The sequence below is a fragment of the Phalangium opilio genome, unplaced genomic scaffold (assembly GCF_054372755.1).
Source record: "Phalangium opilio isolate 3A_F unplaced genomic scaffold, DU_Popi_V2 ptg000101l_1, whole genome shotgun sequence".
Lineage (NCBI taxonomy): Eukaryota > Metazoa > Arthropoda > Arachnida > Opiliones > Phalangiidae > Phalangium > Phalangium opilio.
In genome coordinates, this window is record NW_028324204.1 from 2,909,859 (window position 1) to 2,927,275 (window position 17,417).

General features: G+C 35.5%; 2 protein-coding genes across 2 annotated transcripts; both read left to right on the forward strand.

Annotated features, from left to right (window-relative positions):
• The first annotated feature begins 9,975 nt into the window (after positions 1-9,975).
• LOC149630953 (uncharacterized) lies at positions 9,976-11,096 on the forward strand. The gene is made up of 3 exons (XM_089851154.1): positions 9,976-10,203; positions 10,276-10,386; positions 10,451-11,096. Exons 1-3 carry the CDS (start codon positions 9,976-9,978, stop codon positions 11,006-11,008), a joined length of 897 nt encoding a protein of 298 aa, XP_089707280.1. The 3' UTR covers positions 11,009-11,096.
• Positions 11,097-12,993: 1,897 nt separating this feature from the next.
• Positions 12,994-13,837, forward strand: LOC149630954 (uncharacterized). Its single transcript, XM_089851155.1, has 3 exons — positions 12,994-13,295; positions 13,357-13,415; positions 13,532-13,837. Exons 1-3 carry the CDS (start codon positions 13,145-13,147, stop codon positions 13,835-13,837), a joined length of 516 nt encoding a protein of 171 aa, XP_089707281.1. The 5' UTR covers positions 12,994-13,144.
• Positions 13,838-17,417: the final 3,580 nt, after the last annotated feature.

Genomic DNA, 17,417 nt, shown 5'->3' on the forward strand with positions numbered 1-17,417 from the left:
GTTTTGAAAATTTAAATTTAAACATACTTAGACTTAATTATAGTCAATGAAAATTGCTTAGCGGAATGTTAGGTGTTGTACCGTCCATTTGAAACCGTTCTCAAGTCTAACAAACGTGTAGTTTTTCTAATATCGGGGCCACAGGATCGTTTTTTTCAGAAAATTTCCCATGTTATTTCTATGGGAAAAATTCCTGTTTTTCAACAAAAGGTGTGATGAATTTTATGGAAATGAAAACCACCCTTAGCAACTTTATTTTTTATAAAATTAACTAATTAATGGATCTTTTTGAAATTTTAACCACATATTGTGGGCCAGAATTGTAGTTCTGTGGAATTTTTTCAATACAGTTAATGCAATACAAAAAAAGTTACATCCAACCAAAAAACCCTCCTTATACATTAAGAGCAGTATAATATACCGCTCTCTCAGAATACAATAAGAGCAGTATGAAGTCTTATCTAAGAGAGCTACCGCTCTCTCAGAATATAAATATTATACTCGCCCTGAAAAATTTTACTTTTTGTTAAAACCAATTAGCTAGGCAGCTAATATTTCCATTCGACTAGTCGTGTAATATCGAATACATTGTTTAATATTTGAAATTGTTATAATTGATGCTCAACCTGTATGTTACTTGAAATATTCAAAGTACAAATTCTAAAGCGATTTTCATTGAAAATGTAATAAAGAAATTTCAATACTAGGTATCAGTATCCTTTACTATAAGCGAATGAAGCCTCGAGTTAAGGCTTGATCGTCGCAAAACCGTTGGGCCTCGAGTTAAGGTTTGATCATCGCAAAAGCGTCGGACCTCTTGCTGACAGGCGGTTAAGTCGACTCTCAAACGTGTTGGATGAGAGTCGTATTTCATTCGTGTCGTGTAAACCAGTGGGCCGTCGTCCCACCGGGCGGACATTTCGATTTTCAAACTCTTACTCTACCTGCCCTTTACCGACGATTTACCGTTCCTATACTAAAAAGCCGCGAAATCGTCGGATTGAGCGCGGCTTTTGGTAGGCATCATGACGCCGACATATAGTCGGCCAACAGTCGTTATATAGTCGCTTCATAACAGTCGGAAAACCGGCGGGCCGTCGTCCCGCCGGGCGGACATTTTGACTCTTAAACCCTTACTCTACCAGCCCTATACCGACGATTTACCGTTCCTATACTAAAAAGCCGCGAAATCGTCGGATTGAGCGCGGTTTTAGGTAGGCATAATGACGCCGACATATAGACGGCCAGCAGTCGTTTTATAGTCGCCTCATAACAGTCGGAAAACCGGCGGGCCCTCGTCCCGCCGGGCGGACATTTCGACTCTCAAACCCTTACTCTACCAGCACTTTACCGACGATTTACCGTTCCTATACTAAAAAGCCGCGAAATCGTCGGATTGAGCGCGGTTTTAGGTAGGCATAATGACGCCGACATATAGACGGCCAACAGTCGTTTTATAGTAGCCTCAAAACAGTAGGAAAACTGGCGGGCCGTCGTCCCTCTCCCGACTTATTAGTGACTTTTTATCAACTCGTCGGTAACAGACAAAGCCGACCATGTAGGCCCTACGTCGGCAGTGCTACTAGGGTGGTGACTTAACGAGGATTTGAATGATTTGTCGAGGATTTGAATGATTTGGTGTGATTTGAATGATTTGGTAGTGATTTGAATGATTTGGTAGTGATTTGAATGATTTGGTAGTGATTTGAATGATTTGGTAGTGATTTGAATGATTTGGTAGTGATTTGAATGATTTGGTAGTGATTTGAATGATTTGGTAGTGGTTTGAATGATTTGGTAGTGATTTGAATGATTTGGTAGTGATTTGAATGATTTGGTAGTGATTTGAATGATTTGGTAGTGATTTGAATGCTTTGGTAGTGATTTGAATGATTTGTCGAGGATTTTAATGCTTTGGTAGTGATTTGAATGATTTGGTAGTGATTTGAATGATTTGGTAGTGATTTGAATGATTTGGTAGTGATTTGAATGATTTGGTAGTGATTTGAATGCTTTGGTAGTGATTTGAATGATTTGTCGAGGATTTTAATGCTTTGGTAGTGATTTGAATGATTTGTCGAGGATTATAATGATTTGATGCGATTTGAATGATTTGTCGAGGATTTCAATGATTTGATGCGATTTGAATGATTTGGTAGCGATTCGAGTGAATTGCTTGTTATTCGAATGATTTGCTAGTGATTCGAGTGATTTGGCGTTGATTTGATAGTGATTTTAATGATTTCTTGATTTGACTGCTTTGTATAGTGATTTGACTGATTTACGATAGATTTCACTGATTTGAATGATTTACTAGCGATTTCACTTATCAGCGGTTTGAAGGATTTGATTGATTTCATAGCGATTTTAGTGATTTTCTAGATTTGGGAAGTGATTTATGTGATTTGATTCATTTAAAAACCCAGGTGTACGAGATTTGAAGGAGCAACGGCCCCCTCGACGCCACCCCTCTTTCTCAAAAACAGAGGCTAGTTCTATTACGAAAACCATGGCACTATGCGGCACTAACATTTTGCACGGAATTTTAATTCCGGTAAAATTTAAGAAAGGCCATCTTGTTTATTCAAAAAGTCTCCACGCATATTAAAAAAGCCAAAAGGGAAAGTGAGCCAGTCGCCATTCGTTTTATATATTTTTTAAATTATTTTGTTGCCTTTCCGTGGAATTTTCGGAAACTAGTATAGTCTATTTTAGTGGGAGAAGACTGAAAAATAAACGTTAAAAAATTCTGGAAATTTATCACGCCCCAAAATTTTATCTGGGAAATGATTGATTTTCGACTTTAAAACATTGACAACGCTGCTTTAGAGTCTATTTACTCGCCGGTGCTTCACGAAATCTACAATTTTCTCATCTAAGAAAGCAAGATTCTGAGTTCGCAGATATTTGGTAAGTAAACTTGCTTATATTATTATTTTAGTAAGGCTTATAATAGGACTTGGTTCAAATTTGGGTTACAATTATTACGATATGCTGTATTTCTATATATAAAACCTACATTTCCAATTCTAATTTTAAGGTAAGTTTTGCTCATTAAACGGCTTGGTTTGAGTGTTAATTTTGGTGTGACCTATGATTTTAGAATAGACCCTTAAAGAAAATCGTTCAAATTTCCCAACCGTCTTTTGAGGATTGACAGAGCATTCTGGGTAATCAGTATATTAATCTGATTGGTTTAGACGGCTATGGGCCGATTTTGCGCAGTAGTGGCAAGGAAGTGTACTTCAAAAATTTAATGGCGGAACTTGGGAACATAAGTTTCAGGTGAAAGTGATTTAGGAACTGTTTTAGAGCAGATTTCGCTTTACCATAAGCTCACAACGTAATTACCTTGTTGTTTTTAGCAATGAAGTCTCAAATCGTAGAAAGGTAAGGAGATTTCCAAAGCTTGTCATTGAAATTACACAGTTTTAGACTTTGGCAAAGGCTAAGTAAAGTTTTTATAATTTATTCAACGAAACGTTTCGCCACTAGATGGCGTTGGTACTCTATTCGAAAAATCCCGACTCGGCGATATAAGGTGTCCAGCTTGTTTATTTTCTTTAAGGGTCTATTGAGGTTTAGATATTAGAACTTAAAAAACTAGTTATCGTGGAGTACCACTTTAAAAACAAAAAGGTTTTTCTATTCAAAACTAAAATAATTCCAATCTTGAGGTAACACGTTGGCTGTATTACCATTTACCTTAGCAGAGCGGATAGTTGAAAATTTTAACCGGTGAGCTAAGTCGTCATATGAACGTCATAGCTTTGCTGAACACTTTTCCGTAGTCATAGGCGTGTTTTAAAAACTATGGAAGCTCAATAAAGCGTGCAAGGTACCTAGGCTTAACGAAACTTGGATGAATACATATTTGTAGAGATAAATAAAAACAATAATTTAATAATTATAATTGAATTTGAACGACTAAAATAACTCAAATTCTAGCGTGATGTGCTGGTCTCACGGCAATAAGGTAGTTCCATCAGCAAGGACTATTTGTAATAATTGCACCATTTCATATTTCGCCAAACTACGCGTGTTAGCAGGAGTTCATAATAACCCCCCTTCGGGGGGGAGTATGAAACTGGCCATAGAGCTAATGGTAAAAATCGCAAACAACAAGATTCTGTCGTTAAGCATAGAAAGGATTAGCCTGTTCATGAACATACAACTTACAGTATATCGTAGTGGTATCTATGCTCCTTGGTTTTCGTTTTAAAACTTCCGTTGGCTGGGATCTCCGTCGAAAAGAAAAATGGCGATATGGTGCACGTAGAAACACGTTTCAATTCTTACATTAAAGATACTGTGAATAAATTTGTCCAAACCGTTTTAATTTAACCACGGAATTCTCACTCACACATATCACAACAAAACATTATAGACGATCGTTTAAATGTTTTGTAGAAAACTAAAAACCCAGACTAAAAGCCTTCTTCTTAGCCAAGGCTTAATTTACACCGTTTCGACAGAAGCAGACGTGAGCCATTTTCGCTCCCAAAATCACAAGATAAAAATAGTGCTTAACCGGAAGTGTGTATGTTAATGCGCGTGAGTGCTAATAAATGGGGTAACTATTTCTTTGGGAGTTAAGCGGTGTATGAATCCGCTGAGCTTTACGGCGAAACTTTGTTGTTACGGGCTTTTTAACCAGTTTCGTACTTCGGGTTATTATGAACTCCTGGTGTTAGGTAATTTTTCGTAGCGGTTTGATTTCTCGGGGTAGAAAGGAACCGTGAAGGGGTTGAATAAGACCAAATAAAACCCTTTCATTGAACTAGTAAAAAAGTTCAAGTGCCTTTTATAAGTAGTTCCCGAGTTTATTTCGGGAAAATTATTTAATTCATTTATATGATCGTATCTTTAGCAATGACAGAAATAGTTAATAACAACAAAATAAAATATGGGAAGCAAACCCCAAACGCAAATTAGTAATATATCCTTGAAATGTGACAGCGAGAATAATATCAGTTTTAATTCCATTTCTAACTTAGGCAAACAAATTGGTTCAAAGCCATAATTTTGGATGGTTTAAATGGACCTGCAACACTTCATTGTGTGCCAATACTGTAGTTTCTTCACGAAGGACGAGAGAGTACTTTTAAAACATATTATTCGTTACCACAAACACTCGGCTAAATTACAGTTCCGGTGTAATATATGCGGCACAGTTTTTAAAAATTGAAATTCATATCGAAGCCACAAGTTTAGAAAACACCCAAATTTAGAACAACATGTAGAAATAGAAAATTATAATGAACCTTTAATTGAAGCTAATCCTAATGGAAGGTATAACGAACCTTCAAAGCCACAATTTATTGAAGCAAGTTATATCTTGAAACTAAAAGAAAAACATGGTTTATCTGACGAAGTAATTAACGATGTTATGGCCACTACATCTGATCTTGTAAAAACTTACAGAGCGAATGATATAGATATTAATGGAAGTACTATGTTTCAAGGCTTAGAGAGTTCATATAAAAGGAATAATTTTTTTAAATCTGAGATGAATTACATATCGCCGGTTCCGTTAAAAATTGGTTCTTACAACAAGCCAAGCCTCTCGCAACCCACTGCCAATATTAATAATGTGAAACCAGCCATTGCGTACTATGTTCCTTTTCTTGCATCGGTTAAAGTCCTTGAAACAATGCCAGAAATTGAAAGAACTCTATCTAATCACCTTACCCAATCTGATAATGATTTCATGTCAGATATATTTAGTGGGATTGCCCTGTTTCAGATCAAAAAACTTTATTGATTCAACTATACTTAGATGATTTGGAAATTGCAAATCCCATAGGAGCACACGCGAAAAAATATAAAGTAACGGTATTTTACTGGCAGCTCCTTAACATTCCTCCAGTTTTAAGATCAAAATTAACTTCAATTCAATTACTAGCGGTAGCAAAACAGAAAGATGTTATGGCATTTGGTTTAGACATTTTGCTTGAAGATTTTAAAAAAGGTATGATTTTGTTAAATTCTGGGGTTAAAATCATAGTTAATGGCGTAGAAAAAATTATTAAAGGAAAATTGGCGTACATTATTGGAGATACACTAGCTGCGCAGGAAATAGGTGGTTTCAAAGAGGGTGTTGGTAGCGCGTACAAATTTTGTAGAACTTGTGAGATTACAAAACCCGATATAAGGGACTGTATCGATGCTGGTGTTTTCCCATTGCGAGATGAGAAAGAACATGACGACCGCGTGCATGCTTTAACCGAATGTTCCCAGAAAACCAAAATATATTGGTCTAAACAGTGGGGGGGGGGTGAATAAATTGAGTCCCTTTGCTGGACTACCGGAGTTTAGAGTCACTAAAAATATTTTGCATGACCCAATGCACGTTCTTCTTGAAGGTGTTGTAAAATATGAAACTAAGGTCATGCTTCACCATTTCATTTACGAGCTAAAGCTGTTGACACTAAGTGAGCTTAATTATGCCATTCAGACCTTTACTTATCAGAAAAGAGAATTAGAAGCAAAACCCTCTTTAATTGAAGCAAAGCATTTGAAATTGAATGGCGAGCTTAAACAGACGGCTTCCGCGATGAAAACTCTTCTATTTCTAATGGCCTTGTATATCGGCGATGACACTCCAAAAACAAATCCAGACTGGGAAAATTATTTGCGCTTGACTCAAATAACACAAATCAGTCTATCGTCTCTCGCAAACAGCACGTCAGCCACGACTCTCCAATGTCTAATTGCTGCTCACAATGAAAACTTCAAAATTTTGTATCCAAATGTTCCTATAACGCCAAAAATGCACTATTTATTGCATTTTCCTGAACAATTAAAAAAATTATGGACCGTTAAGGTATCATTCTTGTATGAGGCAAGAAAGTAAACATTCTTATTTTAAAAACAAGAAATGGAGATGTTTTAAATCAGTGCCGAAGACAATGGCTTCAATGCATCAACGCTGGCTCTGCTTAGAACAAAGCAATGGAAGCGGAGGGAAAAATGAAAACTTTCTTAAAAATTTGGATGAAGTTAAAGAGGGGTTTATCTGTGATATTGATAAGGATATTAAGCAGTTATTATATTTATTTGATGAAAATGCTATTGAAACCAATTCCATGCATGTCAGCCCAGCTATTAGATTTAATGGACACTCGTACGAAAAAAATACAGTTCTACTTCAAAAATATTCCGAAGAAGAAGGTCCGACCTTCATGATAGTAATGAATGTAGTTTGTATCAACCTTTCATGTTACGTTATTGGTCTTTTAGCGGAATAAGAACATTTTGACGGTCATTTAAATCGGTACGTCTTGAAAAAACCTTTAAGTGGTAAAAGATTGTTAATGCCAATTAAGGAGCTTTTATTTAAATGGCCTCAAATTGCTCATATAAGAGGGGGAAAATTTTATGTTATGCTTTATAATACCCCAAATTTGGAATTCGTTTAAATAAATAAGCTAGAAAAAATCCGTAAAATCAAGTTGTTTTTGCATTATTATAAGACGCGATTCCCATGATAAATTTTGTCTTAAAAAAGCTATCGTTTCTGTTGCAGATTACGCCATAATGCTTTTTAAAATAACAACCTCTAACGTTAAGCTCAGAAAAGCTGTGATTACGGATACTTACGAAAATTTCATTAAACTTGGTAAATACAGTTTTAAATATTTCCTTTAAAATTTTCTAAATGCTATTTGTGAATTGATCGATTATGACTTGTCATTAATGATATTTTCTATCATATGGCGAGTGACTTTATAACTGTAAATAAAAAAAATACTTCCTTGAATTATTAGATTTTTTCATTTTTAGCGTGTGCAAAGCTTTGTTTATCGCCAATACATGGCGTAAAAGCCGTTTCAGAGAGCGATGGCACAGAAGTTGATGATTGGGACATTTTGTCACATTTTAGCAGTGAAACTATTATGATTCTAAATGGAAACGAAATTTACAAATCAAGTGGAATTGAACCCTCACCGAAACAATTGAATTCCTCAGAAGTTCAGGTTTCCTCTGATGTTCAGGTATAGAAACTTAAGTGAATTGTTGAAAAAGGGTTTAATTTATTCTGTTTTAAAATTGACACATATATTATTATTGCAGACTCTTTTTGTTCAAGATGTTTCGGTTGATATATCCAATTTAGATGTTCGTAAGGATGGATACTCTATTATGGCACCTGTCGAAAAGGAATCTCCGATTTCATTAATTGCTGAAGATCAAATAAAGATCGTGGTAATGTTTATATTTAAATAAACATTTCATAAGTATCTAGCTATACCGTCTTTATCATTAAAGACCCATTTAAGACTTGAGGAAACCAAAAACGGGGGGAACAACTAAGCTCGCGGCACTATATTTTTCTATTTCCCCTTTTTTCATGCAAAATATTTTTAATCACAGGATATCACTGACAATACTGCATCCATCCAAAAAGAGCAAGATCCTCTTCACTTGCCAGAGTTTTCAGACCTCATTGTAAAAAGATTAAGAGAGGGAAAGCCTATGGGCGTTTTTAAAGATCTCATCAACGAACTTGCGTATGGGTTTCTCGGGAAATTCGACATGAGAACAAAACATTATTACTAAATTATAGGCAATATGATGCTTCGAAAATATCCATGCATACAAGTTGATAAAAGCAGTCACGAGCCAGCGGTCAGTAAAAACATTTTTTTTAAATTATAGTATTTTATTTCATCAAGTATCAACTTTTTTAATACTTTTTTCAGAGGTTTTTGATCAACAAGCTCCTAACAAAAATACGCATTAATTAATTAGGATGTTGGAAAAAATGAGAGAAAGGAGGTTTGAAGAAAGAAGTGCGGAGGTGATCAAACATGGATACAGCAAACGTCCAAAAATTCCTGGCAAAGGAACGTCTTACACTGTTGAAATCGAAACTTCTGAAACTGAGTTGTAGTATGAGGATGCCATTCTTCAAATTCAAGTAGAATTTAGCGAAATTGATAAGGATATTCCGAAGCTGCTCAAAAAAACCCGCCAAACATTCACGAAGAGGCGAAACTGGATTGAAAAAAGAATCCATTAAATTTGAAGACATTGTTGAAAAATTCCCTCATTTCAAGGATGTGCGCTTTGTAAGTGGTTTAAAACCTAATTGCTTAAATGAATTACGCTATTTACTTGGTGAAATACATTGACCATACCTTGAAGCTGAAATGGATTTACTTCTAAATATAGAAAATTCAAAGAGCACGTTTTGCCAAAACTTTCAAAAACTCTCAGCCATTCTAGAGGAATATTTGGAAATGTTAAAATTGGGAAAATATTTAATGATTTATCAATTTTAAATATCTAATTTGCTTAGGATAATGATGCTGAAAAGAACCGAGAAATGGCACTGATTTTTTACTTGGAAAGTAAAATAAACTCTACACCACGAACCAAAGGCTCAAAGAAGCCTAGCGATAAAACTAAAAAGAAAAAATCGGCTCCATTCTCGATTATTAATGTTTCAGATGTTAGTGTTATCAAACCGTGTTAAGTTAATATTCCTGCATTAACCCAAGCCTTTACAATCTATGACTTAATTATTTGAACCATAAGTGGATAAAGAGATAAGTGTGTCAGTTCCCATTCTTCTAATGCAAAAATACTCAATGAAAGTCTGTTTCAACACAGACCATTTAAAACAAACCTTGTGTAAGGACTAAGAGCTCTCAGTGACTTTCTCTAGTGGTCTATGGAATTTTTAGATCAGTCTGTTCGAACTTAATTTGTTAATACACTGATGTTAGGGGAATGAGAAAACTTTTTAAGCTGCTTCCATAGTATTCTACATGTTCATATTTAGAAGTCAAACAGTATTGCGACCAATGACGATGGTTCTTATAAAAATAGTACACCAATAGAAAACACCAATTTAGATCGCCTTCCTACGACGATTATTGCAATGGCGGCTGAGAATCGGCTATCGCCGTCGGTGTGAGAGAGCTGGATCGTTAAATTGGTTATAAATAAATTAATTTGAATATTAAAATGATCAGTATACTGAAAACGTTTAGACCCGGTAGAGTTTCAAATTCTATTGATTCCGTCGCGAAAGATCAAGGTGTAAATCCTGCGCAATCTACTCCAATAATAGTAAGCGGGCCAAGGCTTAGTAATGTCAACAGTGAAAGTAGCGTTGAAAATACTGTAAACAGTATTGTTTCAGCGGGAACTTCTTTTAATACTAATAATTTTAGTGAATCTCATAGAGCTCAGGTATGTGATTATAACCCTTTTTGTTTTGTCATATATGATGACGAGTAAATGATTCTGAAATAATGTGTTAAGGAAACCGAAAACCTAGAGCGCTTCAAAAATAACATCGCTGTTCCATTACGAGCGTTAGTTTATGAGTTTAGTAACCTAAGAATTACAGAAAAGGAAACAGCTAATAAAGGGGTATGTTGGTTTATAGTATCCGCCTATTTTCAATTTAATTCTAAGTATTTAAATAAACATATAGATTATTTATGAGATCACGAGAAATGGGTCATACGAAGAAATGTATTGCAGTGAACCCTTCAAATATATCATCTCTAACCAAGGTGTTATGAAACTGTTTCTCGCGTCTCACGGTATAAAGGAAGAATTTCCAATCTTAAAGAATGGTGTGTTTTTGACTAACATTGTCAAAGAGACTTTATCAAAATTGGCAAACTCAAATCATGTCTTTTGTGTTGGTCTTGGAAACGATTCAAGAGAAATAATAAAGAGTTTAGTGACTACACCAAAACAATTAAGGACAATTGAATACCCCTACCCTCATCTTGCATCTAGCGCTTGTGAAGGGTGGTTTGTTAAACCAGAAAACCAGCCGATTGAAGAAGTCCGAAACTTATGTGCGAATTGTAAATATCTTCGAAGATATCTTAGGGTGTGTGGAAAGCGACGGCAAGAAGCTATAAAATCTCCAGCTCGACTGAAACGAATGCAACCATCTCACACTTGCCCAACAAAGTTCCTTTCACCTCCAACTCTAATGAAAAAGAGAAAGTTATCAAGCTTAGACACCAAAATATGAAAATTAAGGCGGCGAAACTTGCAACTAACGTAAAGGATTTAAAAAAGCCGCTTCATCATGAACAGCATAAAGAAATGACTGAAGTTGTGTCGACTTTACACCAGAGTTGAATGATGTCTTGAGTCATGAAGAAGGGGCTGATGAATCTGTCAAAGAATGCTACCAACGTCTTAGAGATTCTTGGAACGAAGATTGTGAAACATACTTAAAAAAGGAAAGGGAAGATTTCCTGAACGATCAATCCAGAAATGGTAATAAATATAAATATTGTAATAGGCTAAAATCATCCATCTTAACGACTGTTTTATTTCAAACTTTTAGCTTTTGGATCCAAGGGAAATCAATGGAGCCTGATCACTTATCGCATAGGTGAGTTTTTTTTCATTGATAAAATCTCAACTCTTCATGATTAAGAAAGATATATCGTCTTTAAAGCATTGGCAGTGGCGTGCAGGAGTAGAGCAGCGTATGAAGCTCTTCTCAGCTTTAAAATCTTGAATCTACCATCGTGGAGGTCTATTCAACGAAAAACCTCAAAAAATCTCGATGAGCCTGGAATAAACCATGCCTATTTGCGCGAACAAAAAGAAACTTACGACATATTTGTGAAGGAACAAATTTTGCTTGGACATGCTGAACCTAAATGTGACGGTGTCTTAGTTTTTGACGAAGTAAAGGTTTGCGGGAAACTCATCTGGAATAGTAAAAATAACCGCCTAATTGGTTTGTCAATGCCACCGGATGAATACGCGTTTCTGGATGATTTATACCAAGAGCTAACGGATGAGAAGGAGATTTCAAAAGCTAATTACATGATGCAATTCCTTTGGCGAGACCTTACGTCAAATTATGATATTATTGGACCCTATTTTTCTTTATCTTCAACTGCTGATGCCCACACAACCTTTGGTTGTCTTTTTCAAGCGCTGAAAGCGTTCCAAATTCACGGCTTCAATGTTTCTGGAGTCGTATGTGATGGAGCTTCAGCCAATCTCGCAGTCATAAAACAATGTGTTGGGTTGCAAGGAACTTTTAGCTACAAAAACACTGAAGAATTCAACATAAAAGTCAACGCTAGTTTCCCGAACCCCTTCAAACTTGGACGAAGCATTCATTTCATCATTTGCCCATCTCACCAAGTAATATTGTTATAACTAAACCATGGATAAGGAATGCGCGTGAGGAAATTTGTTTTCACTCTACAGGATCGGCAACTCCCTATCTCGAACGACAGCTTATTCTGTATATACTCACTTACAACATCGGTTGTCAGCACACGCAAAGCTAGTAGTCTATGTAACGTAGCTTTGTTCGTGCTGTCAAGAGACGAAACACTTCAGGATTTTCAGGATTTAAAATTTCCACGAGTGTTTTTCGCTCGAGTGCACGGACCTCTAGGCCTTAGTTTCAAATACGTGTGAAATTGCCTACATCCTACTACACGTATTTGAAACTAAGGCCTAGAGGTCCGTGCACTCGAGCTAAACAACTCGCGGATATTTTAAATCCTGAAGATCCTGAAGTTTTTTGTCTCTTGTCAGCACGTACAAAGCTACGTTACATAGAGACCTAGGTTTGGGCGTGCTGACAGCCGATGCTGTAACAGAGTATAAAGAGAATAAGCTGTCGTTCGAGATAGGGAGTTGCCTATCCTGTAGAGTGAAAACAAATTTCCTCGCGCGCATTCTTTATCCATCACTAAACGCTAAAACAATTGAACTAATCATGGGTATTTATTTTATATTTTCAGCTTAAAAATTTGGTTAACGCATTGTTTGCATCCCATTCTGATCGTGCAAAAGAATTTATCATTGATGGCACCGAGTTTGGTTGGAAACAAATTATTGATTTAAAAAAACGAGACGATCAGCGTAGTGCCAAAAGCATCCCAAGATTTGTTCCAAAATTGCTTCAAAGCTATATCGACCGAGATGCTTGGACAAAACTTAATGTCAAACCAGCCCGGATTTTACAGGTGAGGATTTCTAAGTCTAGCATGTAGCTCTTGGTTATCATCTCCATTTCCTTATTATATATTCTGATAAACTTGCTTTATTCCAGCAAAATGATGTTCTATCAGAGCTATATGAATATGCTAATCCGAAGGAAGGGAAACCTGATGACGCTCCCCAAGTTATGTGCACCTACGCATATTTGAAAGCTTGCCAATATTTATTTGAAGATGGAATGCTATCCAGAATGAAGGTTAAAAATATTACTAGCCCTACTCTCGAAAATCTAGACAAAGGATTGAATTACTTTACTGAATGGCTCAAACAGATTCTCAGTAAGATTGGCGGGTGTGATTGAACTTAATTATCGTAATGTTCGGTTTTTTGTTTTGGTAGATGATGATCCAGAGTATAATCCGAGTAACCCTCGTCAAAAGAAATTTCTTTCTTGGCAGGTGTGTGATAGTTTGGTTAGTTGTTTTAGGGAAGGAAGATTTATTTTTTCAATTACTTTTCTTAGTTTTGGGCTTCATTTCGACATAAACATTTTACAATATTATTATGTTTTTAGACTTGGGCTCTCTTAAGAATAATGGTTTTTGGGATGAAAAGCTTGGCTGAAGAGTTTTTCAAAACATATACGGATGGAAACTATTATTTGTGCCCACTAAGAATCAATGGAAGTGCGGTAGAGACGTTATTTTCTCAATATAAACATAGCGCAGGAGGTAAATTAACAAGCGTTAACTTTAATACATCCCGAAAAAATGTTTTAACAACTCGAGATGTCAAAGGACATCACAGTGGAAAGGGTTATCGCGATGTTCCTTTATATGTACGAGAGGCTTTTGACCAAAAATTTAAGACAAACAAATAAATGAGGTGGATTTATTTCACTGTATCATTAAAATGAATCATCACATTTTTTGGAATATCACATTTTTTTGGAATATCACATTTTTTTGGAATATCACATTTTTTGGAATATCACATTTTTTTGGAATATCACATTCTTTGAAATATCACATTCTTTGAAATATCACATTCTTTAAAATATCACATTCTTTAAAATATCACATACTTTAAAATATCACATTCTTTGAAATATCACATTCTTTGAAATATCATTTTTAAATGATCACTTGTTTAAATGAATACAGATTTTAGACATCATTACTTTAAAATTGTACATAATTAGATAAGTGAGCTGGAGCTCTTTTCTTCCTTTTTCCTAGAGTACTTCCAGACTTTTGTACGGGACTAGTTTGGTGGGTGGCTAAGCTATTGGTACCCGTTGGGTTTTTCTCTGGAGAATTTCTAGTTGAGGAATTTTTAGAAACTGCTTTCTTACAGCTTTGTTTAGGAACATGTTTTTCAGGTACATATGTGGTTGAGGAGTTTTCAGGAAGTTTCTTTGGATTATTTTTAGAAAGGACTTGCTTACAGCTTTTTTTAGGAACACGTTTTGTGGTTGAGGAGTTTTTAGGAACTTTCTTTCATTATTTTTCATCCCATTTTTAGCAATGACAAAAAGCTCGTCTCTTAATCCGTTTGCACCTTTGAAATTTTAATCCCTTGCTGTTAAAAATTTATTGCAAAGCGCGTGTGTAAATTTTCTTTGCAGTTCTTTCTTAATCAAAAGAGCTTCTTCTCCAGAAACCAGATTCTCAGCGCAACCCAAAAATGTTTCCGTTAAAATTCCATCATTGCTTGACACAAAATCTTTAACAGCCTATTCATTAACAAGAACACTGGTTTAACCCTAAACTTAGAAAATTTGTCTACTTACAAATAATAAGTGCATCCACTATTATGACATTACTTGTACAATTTTGTGTCCGTGGCGTTTAACACCGGCTTCACACAACTCGGTCCTTACTACTCTGTTCAATAATATGAAATATGGATTCAGTTGAGCTTTTGGAATGAAGAGGCCTCCTCTATCTCTAATTTTTATCCCCTCGAAAGTTATTTCGCTTTTTTCCGCGGACGTTTGCCGTACATTTAGTGCGGCTTGGTATAATTTGTTCGATTCCTCCACTTGGTCAAAAGATAGGTTTTGAACCTTTCCGGACATGACTCGCCTCTTGCTGGTTCACCATAATTCACCAATACACCCTCCACCAAGTGTCAAAAGTGATCTCGCATAATCTTTTTCTTCCTGCAACTAAACATAAACCGTGTCAAACCGTGAACCTAGATATTAATTAACAAACTTACGGTGGTTTCTTTTAGTTCCGTAACAGGAAGTTCTTTAAGATTATTCTTTTTTAAACACCAAAATTTAAACACTTCCTCTGCGTAGGTGTGAATGAGCGCAAAATAATCATCCTCGTTATACGTCAAGTCCTTTAATATTTCTTGAAAATTTGCGAAATTCTCTCGAACACTTTGATACCATTCGAACGTTGCTTGCGTGCTTTGAAATTTGGAATCTTTGGTGTTACAGTCTCTCCTTGGTTGGTTTTTCTTTATTATTTCCTCAAACTTTGAACTTAAATCACCTACTATAGTATCTAAAAGGCCTGCTGATACTATTTTACTATGGAGATTAGTTTTTTTAGTTCCCTCTCCAAAAGTATTTATCACAATTGAATTAAAATTATCACTTTTTAAATCCATAATAAATTCATTAATTCTGCTACTCCCGTATATCGCCGTTGCCGAAACTTTTTAAGCCTTGTTTAGGATCAAAACATATGCCTGAACCCTGAACTGACAGTCTAGTAGGCGGGGCTATAAGCGGATAGCGCGGAAGGATACTATTATTTCCGTTTTCTTGACTGACGTGTTTCCGATTCCGAGTTTAGCGATTACGCAATTGCTCTGCGACAAACTATCATTAACAAATGGCTTGGTCTGACACACTTATCTCTTTATCCACTTATGTTTGAACCTATAAAAAGAAATATTAATACGTGCATAAAGTAATGAATTATTTTCCTTTTTATAGTTTAAAACATTCGCCCATTATCTATCAATTGTATTATAGAAGATACGACCAATTAAATTTTCTTGGGAGTTAAACCTATCACGCAGTCTCAGAGACAAGAACGCAAAATTTATTGGACAGATCGGTCAGGTGATTCTAGTCGTCCAATAGAGGTGGTCCTCTTCGATGAGAAGCCTAACGCGCGGTGTCCATCAAGAAAACTTTATTGCTCGTATCTTCTTTAATAATATTGATGGAGGCATGCTTCCGAATTGAAATATTCGTTATTATCTAAGCTCTTTAGTGAGTAAAATTTTCATATTTTAGACAACAGCACCAGCTGCAACGCTGAAAAATGCACCCCAACTTGTTGCTTTAACAGATGATCAAAACATTAAAGTATTCCTTGTCTATGGAAACATAGAGATGGAATTGGAAATGACATTCGTTAACTGCATATATCATCTTTTAACATTTTACTATGTTATGGATTTGTCATATCCAACTGTATTTGCACAAGTTCTAGGGTTCTTGCAAGAGTACGTTTTGCAAGACCTTTCACAGAGATCATCATTTAAAAAATCCGCCAAATATTTCAAATTTGTGGAAGAATTTAAGATTGATGAAAAAATGTCGTCGAAAAACCAATTAATTCAAGCAATTCTTTAAATGCATCTTTGATTTTCAATTACGTTAAGCATATCAACCTCGACGTGATTAAAATGGGAGCACAATCCGTTTTCATACTAAACGCGTTGGCCGAACCAAACGTTTAAAACCTGACCATTCGGAAAGTCTACGTGCTTGAAATCTAAACATTTGAAACTTTGACATTCTTAAAACCAAAACATTTGAAACTTTGACATGCTTAAAGTGGTTTTAAACCAAAGCGTTTACAAAACTAGGGGCGTGATCATTCATAAAGGTTGATCTTTAAACCAAGGTCACTATCTGAATTTTATTCGAAAAGATAACAGCTGGTACGAGGTTGGTGATACAACAATCACCAAGCGTGACAGATTCGTCAGGAACTTGACTGATGTCTCAATCATCCTTCTGGAGAAAGTCTCTCCTTTTTAAAGAGAACCCAGCCAAACTAGCGTTGTTAAGGGTGATCACTAAAAAGTGGTAAATTAAGGAAACATAGGAAATTTGCCCTTGAAATATAAGGCGATATTGGTGTAAAATGTAAGCGACAAAAAATTAAATTGTAGGGAAAAAACTTGGAAGAAATTGTGGGTAAAAAAATAGGAAGAAATTGTGGGTAAAAAAATAGGAAGAAATTGTGGATAAAAATCAGGAATAAATGGTAGGGGGAAAAATTAGGAGGAAATTGTAGGGGGAAAATATAGAAGGAAATTATAATGGGAAAAAACTAGGAACAGATTGTAGGGGAAAAAAATTAGGAAGAAATTGTAGGGGGGAAAAAACTAGAAAGAAATTGATGAAAAATAAGCGAAAAGTACAGAAATAAATTATCAATCAAAATCTCATTTCAAATGAAAAGTAGAAACTTTATTATAAT